The following is a 15710-nucleotide window of genomic DNA, read 5'->3' as shown; positions in this document are numbered from 1 at the left end:
ACCCATGAATATTGAGACTGTAACTGATAAGTATTTCGAAGAATCTGATATCATCAGGTAAGTAGTAGATGTTGTTTATTAACAAAAGAATCCATGGTTCCAACAACAGTTCCTTATTGCTGCCGATTTTTGACGGGGTGTTTACTCCTGTTTTATTTCTGCTTTGAAAGACAATACAAGTCAAAGAGAACAGAAGGAGTCACAATGCTATCAAGTGCCAACAGTAAACTTGATTCCTGTTATTTGAAAGGACAGAGAAAACATTTTTCATTAAAATGTATTATTTTTTCTGGCAAAACTTGGCCAGTAAGCATTCCTGCCTCAGCATTGCTTTGTGAAAGTTGACAATCACCCTTAGGCCTGTGTTTTGTGTAATTGCACGAAAGACAGACTGGCAATCAAAAGCCAAAATGTAATTTCTGTGCAAGTAACAATAGCAATAAAATTCAAAGTTGGCAACTTTTAGCATGTTGAGGGTACAAGGTGAAGCAAGAACTGTGATTCCAGTGCAAGTGATCTATTTCAGAGTAACCTATGCACATTTTAGATTTAGCACTAATTTGAGACAGAATGTGACATCTACTATTAGCTCCTGATGTTTCTTCCGGTACATTATCTCTTTGAAACCGCTGAAATGCTTTGTCAGGCTTTGAAACTTAACTCAGCAGGGTAAGTGGAGACCAGGGTAGACTGCTGGAATCTCTGCATTTACTGAGCCTATATTAAGATAGTTCATACTTCTTCTAGATTTTTCCATATTTAATTATTTTCCTTTTCCTTCCCTTTGCTTTCTTTTTTATTTCCTTTTTTTTTTTTTTTTTTTGTAATGGCTAGGTCTTATTGAAACAATAGTTTTCAAGTGCTTTTTCATCTCTTTAGCCTCCAGTATATCCATTCTCTTGTTCTTTTACTTAAGCTTCATTTGGCCATTTTCTTCTCTTTATTTTTAGATTTTTTCCTGTGAATTTCCAGACTTTGTAATCAATGTTCTTTTAAAGAGCTGTTCAGCCCTGGATTTTCTAGGTACAAATGACCATTCATCCCATGTATACACACACACATATATATATATGCAGATATATGTATATGGAGATATATATATGGATGTGGGACTCAATCTCTTATTTTCTCAAAGCTGTTCACAGTTCTTTAATTTTTAGTCCATGTTATAATTCCTTAAGAGACATCCAGAGGATGATGGACATTATCTCGTATATACATATTGCACATCTCCAGACGTAGACATTACTTAGGATAGGTTAAAAGCATGGGCAAATAATGAAACATTTAACAGAATAAGTACACCAATTTTCACTTCACTTGCTTTGGTACATAAATTCTTGGCTTAAAATTTGATTGTCCTAAAGTCCACCTCATTCAACCTGTCAAAGGTTACTTCTGTTGTAAAGTTGGCAGAAAGGAAGTACTGCTTGTGCCTCAGGCACTATGCAAAACCTCCTGTATGTGGGCACAGTTTTGATGTGCAGTTCTCTAGTGAAAACGCTGTCTTAACCAGTGTCTTACTACTTGTTCCCACTGGATTGTGCCAAACTGTTAGTATTGCCACATTATAAACCATATCAAGGAATTAATCTGATTGAAACTCTTTCCCCCATGTTATTTTTCAGCTTGATAGTTCGCCGTGGCACCACAAGAACAGCTGTGTTGGTACAACAGTTCGCAGTGTGAGGGCGGGATGATTTAGCAAGAGTGGAACTGCTTAAGAAACATCCCATCGCTGCTTAAAACTCAAATCACCCACGAAGCTAACATGCTATTTAACTGATGTCATTGTATGTGGTTCTGTCTGTTGACTTCAAGGGGTGTGGTAAATTCTGGCAGTAGTACAGGAGGAACTGCTGAGAGTGGTCATATGGTAAATTATTGCCACAAAATTTGCAAAAAGGTCATAGCTTTCATTTTAGGCCATCTGTTTCCAGGCAAGGCTCAATGAATGATGCATGTGGGTTGCACCAACCCATGGAACAACAGAAATTAGTGGGCTCTTTCTTACTTAAATGCGAACTGACTAAGGACCCTAACATCAGTGCTTTCATAATGTTAAAACTTTTTTAAATGGTAGAGCTGAGGAAGTGGGTAAAATGGTAAACAAGAGTTTGAGGCAGTAGAACGGTAGATGCATCTTGACAAAATACAGCTAAAGAAGGGATGTGAAAGAAAAAAAACATGCCTTACAAGGTTGGGGTCTTGCTCTCCTAGATTCGAGAAGCTGGAATCCTATTAGCATGGCCAGTGGCAAGTTTGATTCATACTGGAAGCCTGGGGTGAGTGAAGAGTCTTCTGTGTATCAGTCACGCAACAGAAATGTACCTGAGAATACCTTTATTTACAAGAAAAAATAAGTTAGTGTTCCAAATACAGTTTACTTAATAATTTGGAAATTTTAATTAATAATCTTGATGTAGAAAATGTCAAGATGATGTTTTCTTTCGAGTAATTAGGTCTGCTGGATCTATAGCACTCTCATCTCCCAAGGCCTATTTTAACCTGGATAGCTGGGTCAAACCCCGCTTGCTTGGCATCCTCTAAAGTCTACTTGTTGCTGACTGAAGCATGCTGAGCGTTATGACATTGCTTACAAATATTCAATATCAGTTACTCATGGTGGGGTTTTGCCATCGCTGCGAGTGATGGAGGATCCTCTTGTCCCTGATGTTCTGCCATTTGGTTGGTTTTCCTTAATAACTCTTTCCTTTGCTACAGCATTGGACAGGTCCCTGGAGTGCCTCCACTCCTTCATTTGGTTTGATATTCCAGTGAAAGATAAGACCAGTCACGCTTTCCAGAGACCAAAGAAACTGAGGATTTCAGCAGAGAAGTTGCAGAAGTATGGGACATAGCTGCTGCGGTAATTGGTATGTGACCCCAGGTGTGTGAGTTCTCTGCCTTCTGAACAGGGAAAGTGTCACCTGCATGCTCTCACTCAAACGGGAGGACTAGGGAGGTACACAGGCTTGTTATCAGCGTTGCAGTGCAGTATAAGAGGAGGGTGTCCATACATCTTCATATTGAATGTTTGTTGTCTGTGCTAAGATGAACTTGGTGCTTTTACCCATGTTGGCGATAAGATTTTTCTCTGAGGGTGACAGAGGTTTTGGATAGACAAAAGAGTGCCTTTGTGGGAGTGATATTATTTGTGACCAAATAACATAAGCTAATGCCAGATAAGTCATGTATGAACAAGTTATGCATGTCTGAAAACCCGTTACCTCCTTTATTGCATTGCTTTTATCACAATGCAAGCAGAATAATAATATAAAATTAGTATTTCATCAGCTTCATAAATTGAGCAATTCTAATACATGATATGCGAGATTATGTAGGGACTGCAAGTGTACAAGTTGGTTCACGTTATCATTTTCTAACATACATATGGTGTTCCTTTTCCAGATACATCTAACTTCTTATTAACGTATTAAACAGGTTAAGATTTGCATAAAGAAATCGGCTTATGGTCATGTCTGTGCAATACAGTGAATCAGAGGAGTATGTATTTGTTACAGGTTGTAAAAGAAGAAAGTAACCTGCACCTCAGTTTTCTTTTTGAAACTTGCTTCATCTTGCAGTGAGACAGGCCCCACTTGTATTGATAATGTAAAAATATGAAGGATGTCTAGATGCTTTTTCCCAATTTTACTTAAGGCGTTTTAGCTTTTGAATGTTTGGAGCGGATTTAGGCTTTTATACCGGTTACACACACTGAATCTTATTTAGGAAACTTTCTTCAGGAGTTCTAAATAATTATTATTTACCAAAACTAATAAAATAATTAAATTAGTTTGAAGAAGTCTTAATCAGATATGAAGTACTTGATACTTTTCTCAGACATACATCTGTTAGCTGCATGTCAGGAGATTATAACTTGTCAAGTTAAAGAGAATATAAAGTGACTCTTTATTAAAAGAGCCGTTCCTTATGGAGGAGAGGTAAAGCAGCCATTCCTTGGCTTTCTCTTTCATGTGCCTTCCGTTCCCTGTGATCTGAACCTTTGTCCCAGTGACCTCTGTGGCTGCCCAGATGAGGTGGGGAGCCTCTCCTTATGTGGCTTTCAGTGTCGTTAGTATTCCTGGTTTAAAGATCCAATAACACCAGACTATTACCCCACCTGTAATATCTTTTTGTTGTTCATAGTGCCACTTTTTGTAGGAGGGGCCAAACAGAAGTGCAAGGGGAAAATATTTCCTATGTGTTTTTTGCATTTGCTTTTCCTGCTCTAATTAAATGAGGAGTTAAAACTAATTGACTAATTCTTCTAGTTAAATTTGGGTTAAAACTAAATTCTGCTGATAGTAGTTTGGGGTTGAGCATCCTGAATGTTACTGCTTAACTGACAGTATTTCTGGTTGTTGCTGTTTAAAAACCACCACCCCATTTCAGGGCAATAGGGGAACGTTTCTATCACTCTCTCTGTTCCAACAAACAGTAATTTCCAGTGTGGTTCCCTCTCTGGAGGAAGGTGACGGCACAAGGGAATTGCTGCAGACGAAGAGTGTATAATTAGATATGATTTGTTCAGTGATGCTCAGTACCTTCAGTGGCCAGTCCCCGGAGTGCCCACACCTCGTTGTTTACCAAACCCTGCTCCTAGCTGACGGCTCTCCATGTGGTGCAGCTGTAGGGGTTCGCTTAATCCGCGGCAATATTCCAGTGGTGCTCACTGAATTCTGGCTTTTAGAAACCCTTTGCTCTTGGGTGCTTCATTAGAAGCATTTACGTGCATTTGGTTAGTTTATATAGACACCGCACCGCCTCAGTCTGGGGTTTTGTTTTGGTGCTCCTGCGCTGTACGGGGGACCCCGGTGCCGCGGGCCTGGCCACGCTGAGAAGGCGCCGGGAAACCCGCCCCGCGCCGTGAGGCAGGGGGTGCCGCCGTCCCCGCCAGAGCGGCGGCAGGGCCCGGCCCGGCCCTCCCCGCCGCGGCCTGCGCAGGCCGCCCCCGGGCCCGCCCCGCCGGCGGGCGCCACCTGCCAGCCCGGCGGCACCGCCGCGGCCCGCCCCGCCCCGCCGCGCTCCCCGCGCCCATAGGCCGGCCGGGCGGCCGCCCCGCGGCGGGAGGGCGGTTGCCTGGCGGCGGCGGCGGCCGCAGTCCGCGCTGCCCCGCGCCATGCCGTGCGGGCAGCAGGAGAGCGGCGGCGCGGCCCCCGCGCGGTACGTGTTGGGGGTGGACGTGGGCAGCACGGTGGTGAAGTGCCACGTCTATGACCGGGCGGCCGCGGTCAGAGGCTCCAGCTGCAGGAAGGTGAATCGGGGGCGGGGGGGGAAGCGGCGGGGCGGCGCCCTCACCTCGCCCGCGGGCCGAGCGCGGCCCGAGGCGGCAGTTGCCTCCGGAGCCGCGGCCGCAGGGGCGCGCTGTGGCCCGGGCGGGTCTGGGCCGGGAGGCGGCCGGGCGGGGCGCGGGCAGCGCTACCGGGCGCGCAGCCGGCTTGAGCCGGGCCGGGCGGGGCCGGCTGCCCCAGCGCCCTCAGGCCACCTGCCTGGGGGGAAGGAGACCCCTGTCCCGGCGGGACTACCCGGGGACACCGTCGTTGCACTCGCCCCGTTACCACGCAGTTTGCTCCCACCTACCTTCCCCTGTTACTTTTGGTCTGGGCGCTTATCGCCTAATCCCTCCTCGAACAAAACGACTTTTGTTAGTAGGGCGTAGCTGGGACCTGTGCGTTTACACACGTCGCGTTGCGTAACACCGCTGTGTAAAAAAGTGTTAACTTCGGAACATAAATTTCAGGTTTCTTCTGGTTTGTATGGCCCGTGATTTTGGGACCAAGACGATCTCAAGATCTAGCTTTTTTTATTGATAGCTATTGCAACGGAAAGATTGAAGCGAGGAGAAGTATAAGAAATCTGATGGGTTTTCAGAGGTGGAAGGGGATGTTCCCGGCGGAGCTGACGCTCCCTCTCGCTGGAAGCCCACCGCGGGGCGATCCCTGGCCGCCTGTGCCGCGCTGCTGGTGAGCTGCTCACAGGCATTCACGTTTCTAGTTCAGCAGCGGAGCCAAAAGGCTCTCCGAGAAACCTGTTTCCAGTTTGGAGCCCCAAAAGGGGTTTACAGGCTTCTTTATTTGCTCTCAATGGGGGAGGGCTTCTAGAGATCACACACTCACGTTCAACCACGTTTTAAAAGTGACGAACACTGTTTTCCCCTCTTGCAGTAGGTTCAGAAAATTAAGAACAAAACCAAACATATTTGCACCAACTTTCACAAGAATGCTGGTTTCTGTGAACTAGGGATCAGAACAATCCTGTGTGTCTTTTGTGAACAGGTGGAATCGCTTTATCCTCATCCTGGCTGGGTTGAATTAGATCCTGAAGTGCTGTGGAGTCAGTTTGTTGGTGTGATAAAAGAAGCTGTACAAGGTAATGATTTACAATAAAGTTTGAGAAGTTCATTATTCATCAAAATTAGTAAAGTTAGTTATTTAGTAAGATTATTTATTTTTAAAAAGTACCGGAAATTACAGGTCAACAGGTCAACAACATGGTTTAAGACTTATTCAATCAGTATGTAAAATAGGACAATTCAGCTATATTCTTCTTTCAGTGAGGCCATATTAGGGTTGAAGTAGAACCAGAAGCAGTGTGCATACTCGATTTACATGTCAGTGATGGCACCTTGTTGCTCCAGCACTTTGTATCCTTCCCCAGCGTCTGTCTTTCTTTCCTTCAGATGCCTCTGTGTAGGAACAGAGAGTAGGCTTGTTTCCCTGTCCGATTCCCTATTATTCTGCTGCTGCTTTGTGTTTGTGAATGTCAGTGAGAGAATCAAAGCAGAATGCTGCATAGTTGTGCTTGCTCGATTACAGCCTGATATTCCTGTTTTTCCCATGAAAACTACAGACAGTTCTTACCATCTGATTTCTGTATTATTGTTCTTTTCTATTTGTACTTTAGCCTAAAATTTCCTAGTACTCAATGCACTAAGCACACACAACTCTCTTTTCTGCCAAACTTATGATATTTTTTTTCCCACTTTTCTGGATGCTGCTCTAACAGTGCACTTACTCTCTACTACTCCCACAGCTTTCCCATTATACCAGCTCTGGCATTCTATGATCCAGCATGGATCACCTCCTGCTGTGCCACGCTGATGCTGTGGGCCTGTCAGCTGCACCCCAGCTTGTTTTCTTGCAGTGCCCCAGCATCCTTGTCATGTGTGTGTTCATCATACTCTTTTATTCCGTGCCTAAAGTTCTTCTTGTTCAGCCCCTCTTGCAGTTTGGACTCCAAGTGTTGCTCTGCCTACAAGCCTGGCTAAAGGCAAAACTGTCTCTTCCTTTGGAAGGCAGCCTAGGGAACAGGGAAAGGAACCATTACCAGGTGTAAGCTGCAGCTGATTATTTGGGGCTCTTGGTTTGTTTTCTCAGCAGCCACAACTGTTCTGTCACAAGAATAGCAATGCCACCTCAGACCCTTAAGACCTTACTAGCTTCCTCCACTCCTATTCTGTGGGGCAAATCAGGAAGCAAGATTTTTCAGCTAGTGTTAAAATTGGAAGCTTTCCTTGTGGCCACACTGCATGCACTGTCATCAAGTCATTTTTAAGTGGTTGTGTAATGTACGTGAGCGTAAGCCCACGCTGCTGTCAAAAGAAGCAGTCCAGCCCTCCTTTTTACAGGGTGGTTACAAGTCCAGAGCAGTTTCCTGAGTCAGACCACTGTGACTGTTTATGCCAGCAGAGCTTCACCACTGGTGGTGCAGGCACAAGAGAGGGTGTGGTACCAGCAGCCTGTCTGGAAGCAGAAAGAAGGCGTAGGAGCACTTCAGTTTACAGGTCTTGAGAAGCTAAAAGCATGTGACTCCATGCACCAGTGGATGAGCTGATATAGTTCAGTACTACCTAAAGGTGGAAAGTACTTCTGGCTGCATGGTCTCACCTCTCTCTTTCACTCTGGCGCTGGAGGCAGCTTAGCTGAAAAATATCTGTGTTTGTCTTCCGTTTTGTTTTTCTTTTTAATGGAAGTTAGCTCTACTCACATAGGGGTCTAGAGAGCATGATAGTTGACATGGGAAGTGGTGGGAGCATGCAGGTTGTGGAGACAGGGAGGAGTAACACATGCCACTAATCAGTAGTGAGCTGCAGTAGTACTGGTATGGCTTTGCCTTCAGTTTAGACCCAGCTGCTACTGAAAAAGATATACTGCTGTTCTCAAGCCACCCTGTCCCAGGTCCTCCTCCCATACACTGCTGCTGGCAGCAGCACTCGTGCAGGTGGTTGGAGCAGGTGGCCTTGTGCAAGCCCTGGTACAGCCTTCAGCTGATGGAGGGTTTTGATACTACTGCCTGCATGAGTGCAAGGACTAGTGTAAGGGAGGGTGCAGAAACATGTAGAGGTTGGCAGACCAAGACATGCTCCTTCTCTGTGAAACACCTTCTCTGTAGTTGTCACTCAGAGGCTGTTGGTGTAGAGTCTGCAGTATATGCATTACTCAAATGGGTGACTTTGCATGTGAAAGTTAAGAACATGTATGAGCAGGATGTACTTAACCTTTGTTCAGGTAGCAGGATTGAGAGCCCTTCAGTGAACGATACTTTGGACAGAATAGGTAGTATCACTGAAATGGAATTTCTTAATGTATATTTTTTTCGCATAATTTTGCTTCTGGAAGTATGCATGGAGGCACTTGGGAAGCTGACCAGAGCTGCTTTGAAAATAGTTGTGGACATATTTAATTATTTACCATTACATATATTAGAAAAAAATGTTCTGTAACAGTTATTTGAAGGTAAGATTTAATAACAAAATTTGTGTATACTCAAATGTACGTCTTTATATTTCTGATTTTGAAGTATATTTTGTTGCATTTGGTGCATGGTTTAAGCAAATTTCTTCTTACAAATTTTGAAAGATTGCTTAAGGAGATGTGTCATCAAAGTGATGTAAAAATCATGGTGTGTTGACATTAATCTCTGCTGCCTACAGAATCAATCTAGTTTTGTTTATTTATGGAATTTATTTCTGTAGGTTTGGAAGGGTATGTCTTTTGTTTGTGCTTTCTGTCATGTTCATCCATGTGAAATGCACGTTTTAATTGATTATATAGACATGTGTAACCTGCTTGCCTGTCTGTGGGGTTGTTCAAGTAAAGTATCAGTGGGCCTTTTCAGAAGCCGGAAAGGGGCAGTGTGTCACAACTGCTTTTGTATAATACAAAGGTTTATTTACCTGCTTTGCAATCAGTTGTATGATTTAGGATTTTTCTAATATTTCACTGTTCTAGCCACTTAGTTGGGTAGTCTGTAGAGATTTATATTCTCTGAAATTATTAACTACTTAAGTTTTCCATAGACTGTATAGTTATATTAGAAAAGTTGTATTTTTGCTTGTTTCTTCAAATAAATGTTTTTTTGTGTGTGATTTGGTTTTGGTTTTTAGCTGCAGGACTTCACATGAGGCAAATTGCTGGTCTTGGTATCTCAACGCAGAGAGCAACTTTTATTACATGGCACAAGTATGTATATTGTGTATTGTTTAAAGTGAATTTGTATTCATTTGTATTCATAGACGAGATGGAAGTGGACTGTTGAAATGTTGAACTTAGTCATCACAGCCTGAAAGCCACAAATGTCAGTCACTCATGTTGTGTTTGCACAGCCACACCTTACAGCAGTTCAGAATGGTTTATAGTTTATGTCCTTTTTGTTTTTAATTGGTACTTTGAAAGAGATTAATATATACGTATTTTTTAGTTTTGATGAAAAGTCTCACACTCAGAATGTCCAGGTGCCTATTACTGATTTCTCAAATCAACCAGGAGGATATGAACTTATTTTAGGAATTGACCTGGTGAATGATATTGACTGTTTTGGGCAGTGTATGTTCTGCAGTTTTAAATGGGAATGTTCAAATACTGTTTTTCAGGAGGACAGGGAAACCTTTCCATAATTTCATAAGTTGGCAAGACTTAAGAAGTGCTGAACTTGTGAATTCCTGGAATAAATCCCTTCTGCTGAAGGTAAAACTGTGATAACTTACATACTGCTTGAACATATTAGAGCTGTTATTTTTATGAAGAATAAGGGCAATATATGAAATACTTGAAGGCATCTTGTTAACATGTTAATATAATGTGCTGTGGCCTAAAAAAATTTAACAGAGCAAGATTAGCATGGAAAATGCAGTACTGGTAGCCTGCAGGTAATTAATTATGGGAAAAAAAGTATCTGTAGGTCTAATGTACATTTTGTTACTTTTGAGTCTCTTTGTTGTATTAAAATGTTGCATGTTAATGCTGCTACATAATTGGGTGTAGGTGGTTCTTGGTCAGCACTGTTTTGGGGGTTTTGGGTGTTGCTGTGGTTTTTTTTAATGTACTCTTTGATCAGATTATCTATAGAAGGTACATTTTATTCTGCTCATGGCTTGCGGTTCATACCTTCAGAAGAGAAAGATTTGAAGTTACTTTCCCTGTAAGTGGAAACTAACTAGGACACTCACTGAGAAGTTAAATTCTTGGGTTTGACACTGATTTCTTTTGTGAATGAAAACTTGATTAATGATTAAATTTTGGTTAATCTATTAAAACATGATTAGCCTGTCTACTGTAGGATAACTTTCACTGGAATAACAGTACATAATGCTGCGAACCACGTCATGCATTGTGCTGGCGTAGGTGGCTTGTGTCCATAATGCAGAGCAGTTTCTATCAGTGTGCCAGCAGAAGTCAGTCAAATAGATGTGCTTAGTGCAGCTGCTCTTTCCTGTGGTGTGTGTTTGTGGGAAGGCTATCTGTTGAAACCCTATGGTAAGGATTCTCTAAAAGAATTGTAGCTTTCTGAATCTAATCTCATGTCAGCAGCTTTCATCTGTGTTGTCATCCTTTAAAGGTAATTGATCAGAAATCTTAAAGGGAGAGATTAAAAATTAAGTAATTGATCAGAAATCTTAAAGGGAGAGATTAAAAATTAAGTAACTTTTCTTTTGAAACAGGTAATCCATGTTATTTTTACAGTGCTTCATTTCTTGACTGGGAATGATCGATATTTGGCACCAAGTTTTCTTACTTTTTCAACACAACAGACTTCTATGAAGTTGTCATGGGTTTTTAAAAACATACATGAGGTAAGCTGGAAAGGGAAAAATAATAGCTTTCTTAAATCATAATAATGGCTGGTGTCTTTAGTCTGGTTCTAACCTCTGCGATTTTGTCTTGCTTGTTCTTTTCCTTAGAAGAACCAGAATGAAAGACTTTTATCTGCATTAATGTTCAGAGCTTGTCTACTTAAATATCTACTCATGTTTATACAACTTCTTTCTCTGATTATGGAAATGTGTAGTAGTAAAAAGTTTTCTTCATGCATAAGAAACAGAAATCATCTTATTTTACTTGATGTAATTATACAGTTAGTGATTGTACCTTGCTTGTACTCTAGTTTAGCATGACAATTGTATTTTTTTTCAGGCTTGCACTCTTTTCTTTCCACTCTGTGGAAAACTATTTCAGTGTTCACAGTTTCACAAATAATATCATACCGGACAACCAAACACTGCAATGTATTTTGTATTTTGTTGTAGTGTGAATTGGAAAATACACATCAAATAAGTTTTGCTGGAATAATATAACGGACTAGTGATCACTGAGATATCTGTTGCTGTATTCTTTGCTCTAATCCTTATCATTTTCCTTGTTTCTTCCTATTGTATTTATAACTTCAGTCATCTTATTTTCTATGTTAATTTTCAAGTTATTTTTGACGAAAATGCTTATCATCAGTCTTCTATCCTGTGTAAAGAAACCCCAAAATCTTTTGAGTTTTGTCTGGTGTTTTCTGTTACAAAACTAACTACTGAAAAGGTTAAATATAACTTTCTACTGGCATGTTTTGGATGGACCTGTTGAAAATGTAAGCTGTGAATTTGGAGGATTATAGAATTGAAGGTTATGCAGCTGCTGAGTTTTCAATGTGAGATGAACGTTCTCCCACATTTTGTCAAGTATCAGTGGATGCTTAAAATATGTGACTATCAAATCAAGAAGCTCAAAAATTCATGGCTCTTAATTACAGAGAATAATGTATTCAGTCATGTTTTGAGCAGATTAGTTTGTATGTTTTTATTACTTCTGTAGTTGTACATATTATCAGTTAGTAGAAATTAGATGAAACATGAATTTTCCATTTAAAAGGGGAAAAAGATCCCAAGATAAATAACATTTCGAACCCTTCACAGACACCATAAACCAGAAAACAATGGCTCTGTATTGTTGTCAAGCACATATTTGGAAATACACTTATTTCTTATGTTTCTATTTATTTTTTTAAGTGTTGTATGCAGGACCTTACTTTATTCACCACTCCATCACCACTGTTAAAATTGTGACTATAAAGTTTCCCTTCTTAAGGCTCTGATGCCACTGCAATAGAAGATAAATTGATTTTCTTAAGAGCAACTATAAGAAACTCTGCTTATTCTCTGTCAGGAACATGAACTGTAGGATAATACTACTTACATAACCAGCTTTCTAGAAAAAAAATTGGCAATCAGAGACTTATTTTCTGAGGACAGTATCATTATCCACAAAGAAAAAGAGAAAAGGAGTGAGGAAATCTGTTCCTCTGTTATACCCAGTTGTAAATACCTTTTTTTTTTTCTATGTATATTTGTTCCCAGGCTGAAGAAGCTGCCAAAAAAAATAACTGCTGCTTTGGAACAGTTGACACATGGTTACTGTATAGATTGACTAAAGGTGAATGTTACAGTTCCTCTTAGAATCCAATATGCTTTATTAATATTTAAGTAATAATGTTCATGACTGTCATTGATACATCCTAGAATTCAAATGGGTTTTTATAATTGAAAGATTTTGTAATATATTTAGTTTTTTAAAAAAATAACTTCTGAATCAATTATTCTTTGGGCCTGCCTGGAAGGGTAGTCAGAAAGAGAAATAATTATTCAGTGTAATCAACCTTTTTAAGTTATAAATAGGACTACCAGAACTAATGGCCTTGATTGAAGAAAACTACCTGTGAAAGCAAAAGAACAAAGAATTGTTACAAATGTGGGAGAATTAAAACTTTGCATCCTGAGGGCTAATGCCTGAGCGATTGGCTAGATTATGATAGACAGTGATGCAGTCAGTGTTGTACATGTCAAAAGTACTGGCTCTCTTCTAGCCAGTTTTATGAGTAAAATAAGGCAGTTGTTACATTCACATTATGGTGAGCAGCAGGTGACATTTGTGTGCTCATTGTGTCGCTATGGCTTTGCCTATAGACACTCAGTTTATGGGAGCCATTGAGATGTTTAAAGAAAAATTATGTTTAAAACAACTCTCAAATACTTAGATATCTAAAATCTTACTTCATTCTTTTTTTTTTTTTTTATGGTAGGCTCTGTGTATGCTACGGATTACTCAAATGCCAGTGCTACAGGCATTTTTGAACCCTTTACGGTATGTGCTTTTCTGAAAAAATGTTGTTGCTGTTTATTGTGCTTCTGAGAGAGTTGCTGATGTTTTTACTTTCTCTGTATTATTTCAGAAATGTTGGAATCCCACTTTGTGTAGTTTACTTTCTATTCCAATGTCTATTTATCCTTCGGTGAAAGACACAAGGTAACTATGAAGGCATATTCAGAAGAATATGATAACTGTTAAATTAATTGCTTTACAAAAATACTGTATTATCTGTGCAAGAAAAAAAAAAAGCTACACCAACAAAATTATTTTTATATGCATATGTACTTTTTCAATACTATATCCGAAACTTTCACTATCTGTATTTCTTGATGTGATAGTTTTAATGCTTTCATTAAAATAAATAGGTAGCATTACCTTTCACATATGTTGCAGACCCAGGATGCAATATCTAGATTTCATTTTAACAGAAAGGTCAATTTATTGTAGTGATGTTTCTCCGTAACATTTGTTTTAAGCTTCAACTTCGGATCAGCTGACTCTGAAATATTTGGAGCACCTATTCCAATAATGGCAATAGTGAGTGAAAATGTTTTCTTACTTAAATCTGTATATTTGTACCTATGTTCTTTTTATCTAGCTTTGATTTCACACTTGCTTAATAAGTATTCTTTATTCCTTCTCTATGACTTAAACTACAGTAGAATCGGTTGTTTAATTTTTCTTCAAAACAGTTTACAACATTAGGGGGAAAGGAGGAGAGAGGAATGGGAAGGGATTTCTAGAGGTTGGGGTTCATCAGGGTTAGATAACCAAATGATTAAGCACTGAATGTAGATCTTAATAGAACTGGGTTCTGCTCCAAGCTCTGGTAATGTGTGTCTCTGTGGCTTAAAATCAGTATGTGGAGTTGTGCAGTGGGGGTTCATTCTGGCTTGACTTCAATAAACTCCACAAACGTAAGAGTATTTCTTAATAGATCCACTTGTGGTACCTTTTATTGCTTTTTTTCACTAAAAATAGATGGTGAGTAACATGTTCCTGCTTCAATAGTTAGGATTTGGATAAGAAAAATCCATGATTTTTTGTAAAGTGATGACTTGTAGAAAAACATGCTCGAATTGAGCTAAACCGAAAAAATGTCACTGAGCTAACGTGAATTTCTCCTGCTATTTTTTAAGAATGGTAGACTCACTTTATCTGTAAATTTACTGTTTCACCAAAGCACGAACATAAGTCAATACATTTAATAACCACCACTGTTGAAAAATGGAGCATGGAAGAATTTGGTACAGGAGGGATAGCAGGGAAAAAGGAAGGTGAGACTTCAAAACTTCAACTTTCTATGTGGGAGGAAAGGAATTCAAGGCAAGCTACTCTGTTCTGTTCCATGCGATTGCAAATGCCCTATCTATCCTTGTCAAACTAAACCATAAAATATTTCTTTTGTTTCTGTAACACATTTTTCAGTGTAGTAATCAGTACTACAGACATTCATGTTGTGTCCAAACCTGGTGTAATCTGATTCTAGTGATAAATCTGACTGTTGGAATGTCCTGCAAATACTTAAGAAATTGTATATGAGTCCTCTCTTAATGCTGAATTCCTTTCTGAATGGTTATTTATATTCAAAACCATTGAAGTGTTTGCAGTGATGTTTTAAAATCCAGCAGCTTTGTAGATTGGTAGTTGGTAGCTAACATATTGTTTTTGTTGGTACTGCAGGTAGCTGATCAGCAGTCAGCGATGTTTGGAGAATGCTGCTTTCACCCAGGAGATGTTAAACTGACAATGGGAACAGGTGGTTTCTGGAATGTGAATACAGGAGGACATCTCTTTGCATCACAGAGTGGTAAGATCACGTAATTTTGGTTTTACAGTATTTAATGTGACTTGACAGTTGTAATGATGAGGGTACAAAAAGGGATAGAACCGGGCTACGCTTTTCGTTCTGTCTTTAGCTGTAGAAAAGCAGCTTGAAAGTGTTTTTAGAACAGAAGACTGGGGAAATTTTTAACTGAAATATAGATCTTGGTTATCCTGAAATATGCTTCTCAAGAAGAGATTTTAAGTAACATCACTAGTAATTATGTCTACTACCTGCATCCCTCCTTTTTTTTTTTTTTCCACCTGTTCTTTGTGATAGCAGTATTATACAGTAGAGGAATAGAGGAAAAGGAGATTGGTCCTCTGGCTTCTCATATCAAAATGTTCCAGTGGATCACTGTAAGTTCCTCCTCTTGAGCCCTTGCAATTTATGAAGTACATGCAGTGAGATAATGCAGGATTAACAATTACTGATTTTCTTTTAAAATACTAGAAACAGCTCCCCAGCGT

General features: G+C 40.1%; 1 protein-coding gene across 4 annotated transcripts in view; it reads left to right on the top strand.

The window, feature by feature from the left end:
- The first annotated feature begins 5099 nt into the window (after positions 1 to 5099).
- The window catches only part of GK5 (glycerol kinase 5), a 30291-nt gene continuing 19680 nt past the window's right edge, over positions 5100 to 15710 (top strand). For all 4 annotated transcript variants that reach the window (XM_074912205.1, XM_074912206.1, XM_074912204.1 and 1 more), the window contains exons 1-10: positions 5100 to 5260; positions 6282 to 6375; positions 9392 to 9467; positions 9878 to 9971; positions 10946 to 11077; positions 12626 to 12701; positions 13348 to 13409; positions 13498 to 13571; positions 13892 to 13952; positions 15099 to 15225. In XM_074912205.1, the coding sequence (XP_074768306.1) occupies positions 5126 to 5260; positions 6282 to 6375; positions 9392 to 9467; positions 9878 to 9971; positions 10946 to 11077; positions 12626 to 12701; positions 13348 to 13409; positions 13498 to 13571; positions 13892 to 13952; positions 15099 to 15225 (931 nt within the window). In that variant the 5' untranslated portion in view covers positions 5100 to 5125. The remainder of the gene's footprint in view (positions 5261 to 6281; positions 6376 to 9391; positions 9468 to 9877; positions 9972 to 10945; positions 11078 to 12625; positions 12702 to 13347; positions 13410 to 13497; positions 13572 to 13891; positions 13953 to 15098; positions 15226 to 15710) is intronic.

This window comes from Athene noctua, chromosome 8, assembly GCF_965140245.1.
Source record: "Athene noctua chromosome 8, bAthNoc1.hap1.1, whole genome shotgun sequence".
NCBI lineage: Eukaryota > Metazoa > Chordata > Aves > Strigiformes > Strigidae > Athene > Athene noctua.
The sequence above is the reverse complement of the archived record's forward strand: the minus strand, read 5'-3'. Positions and strand labels throughout refer to the sequence as shown.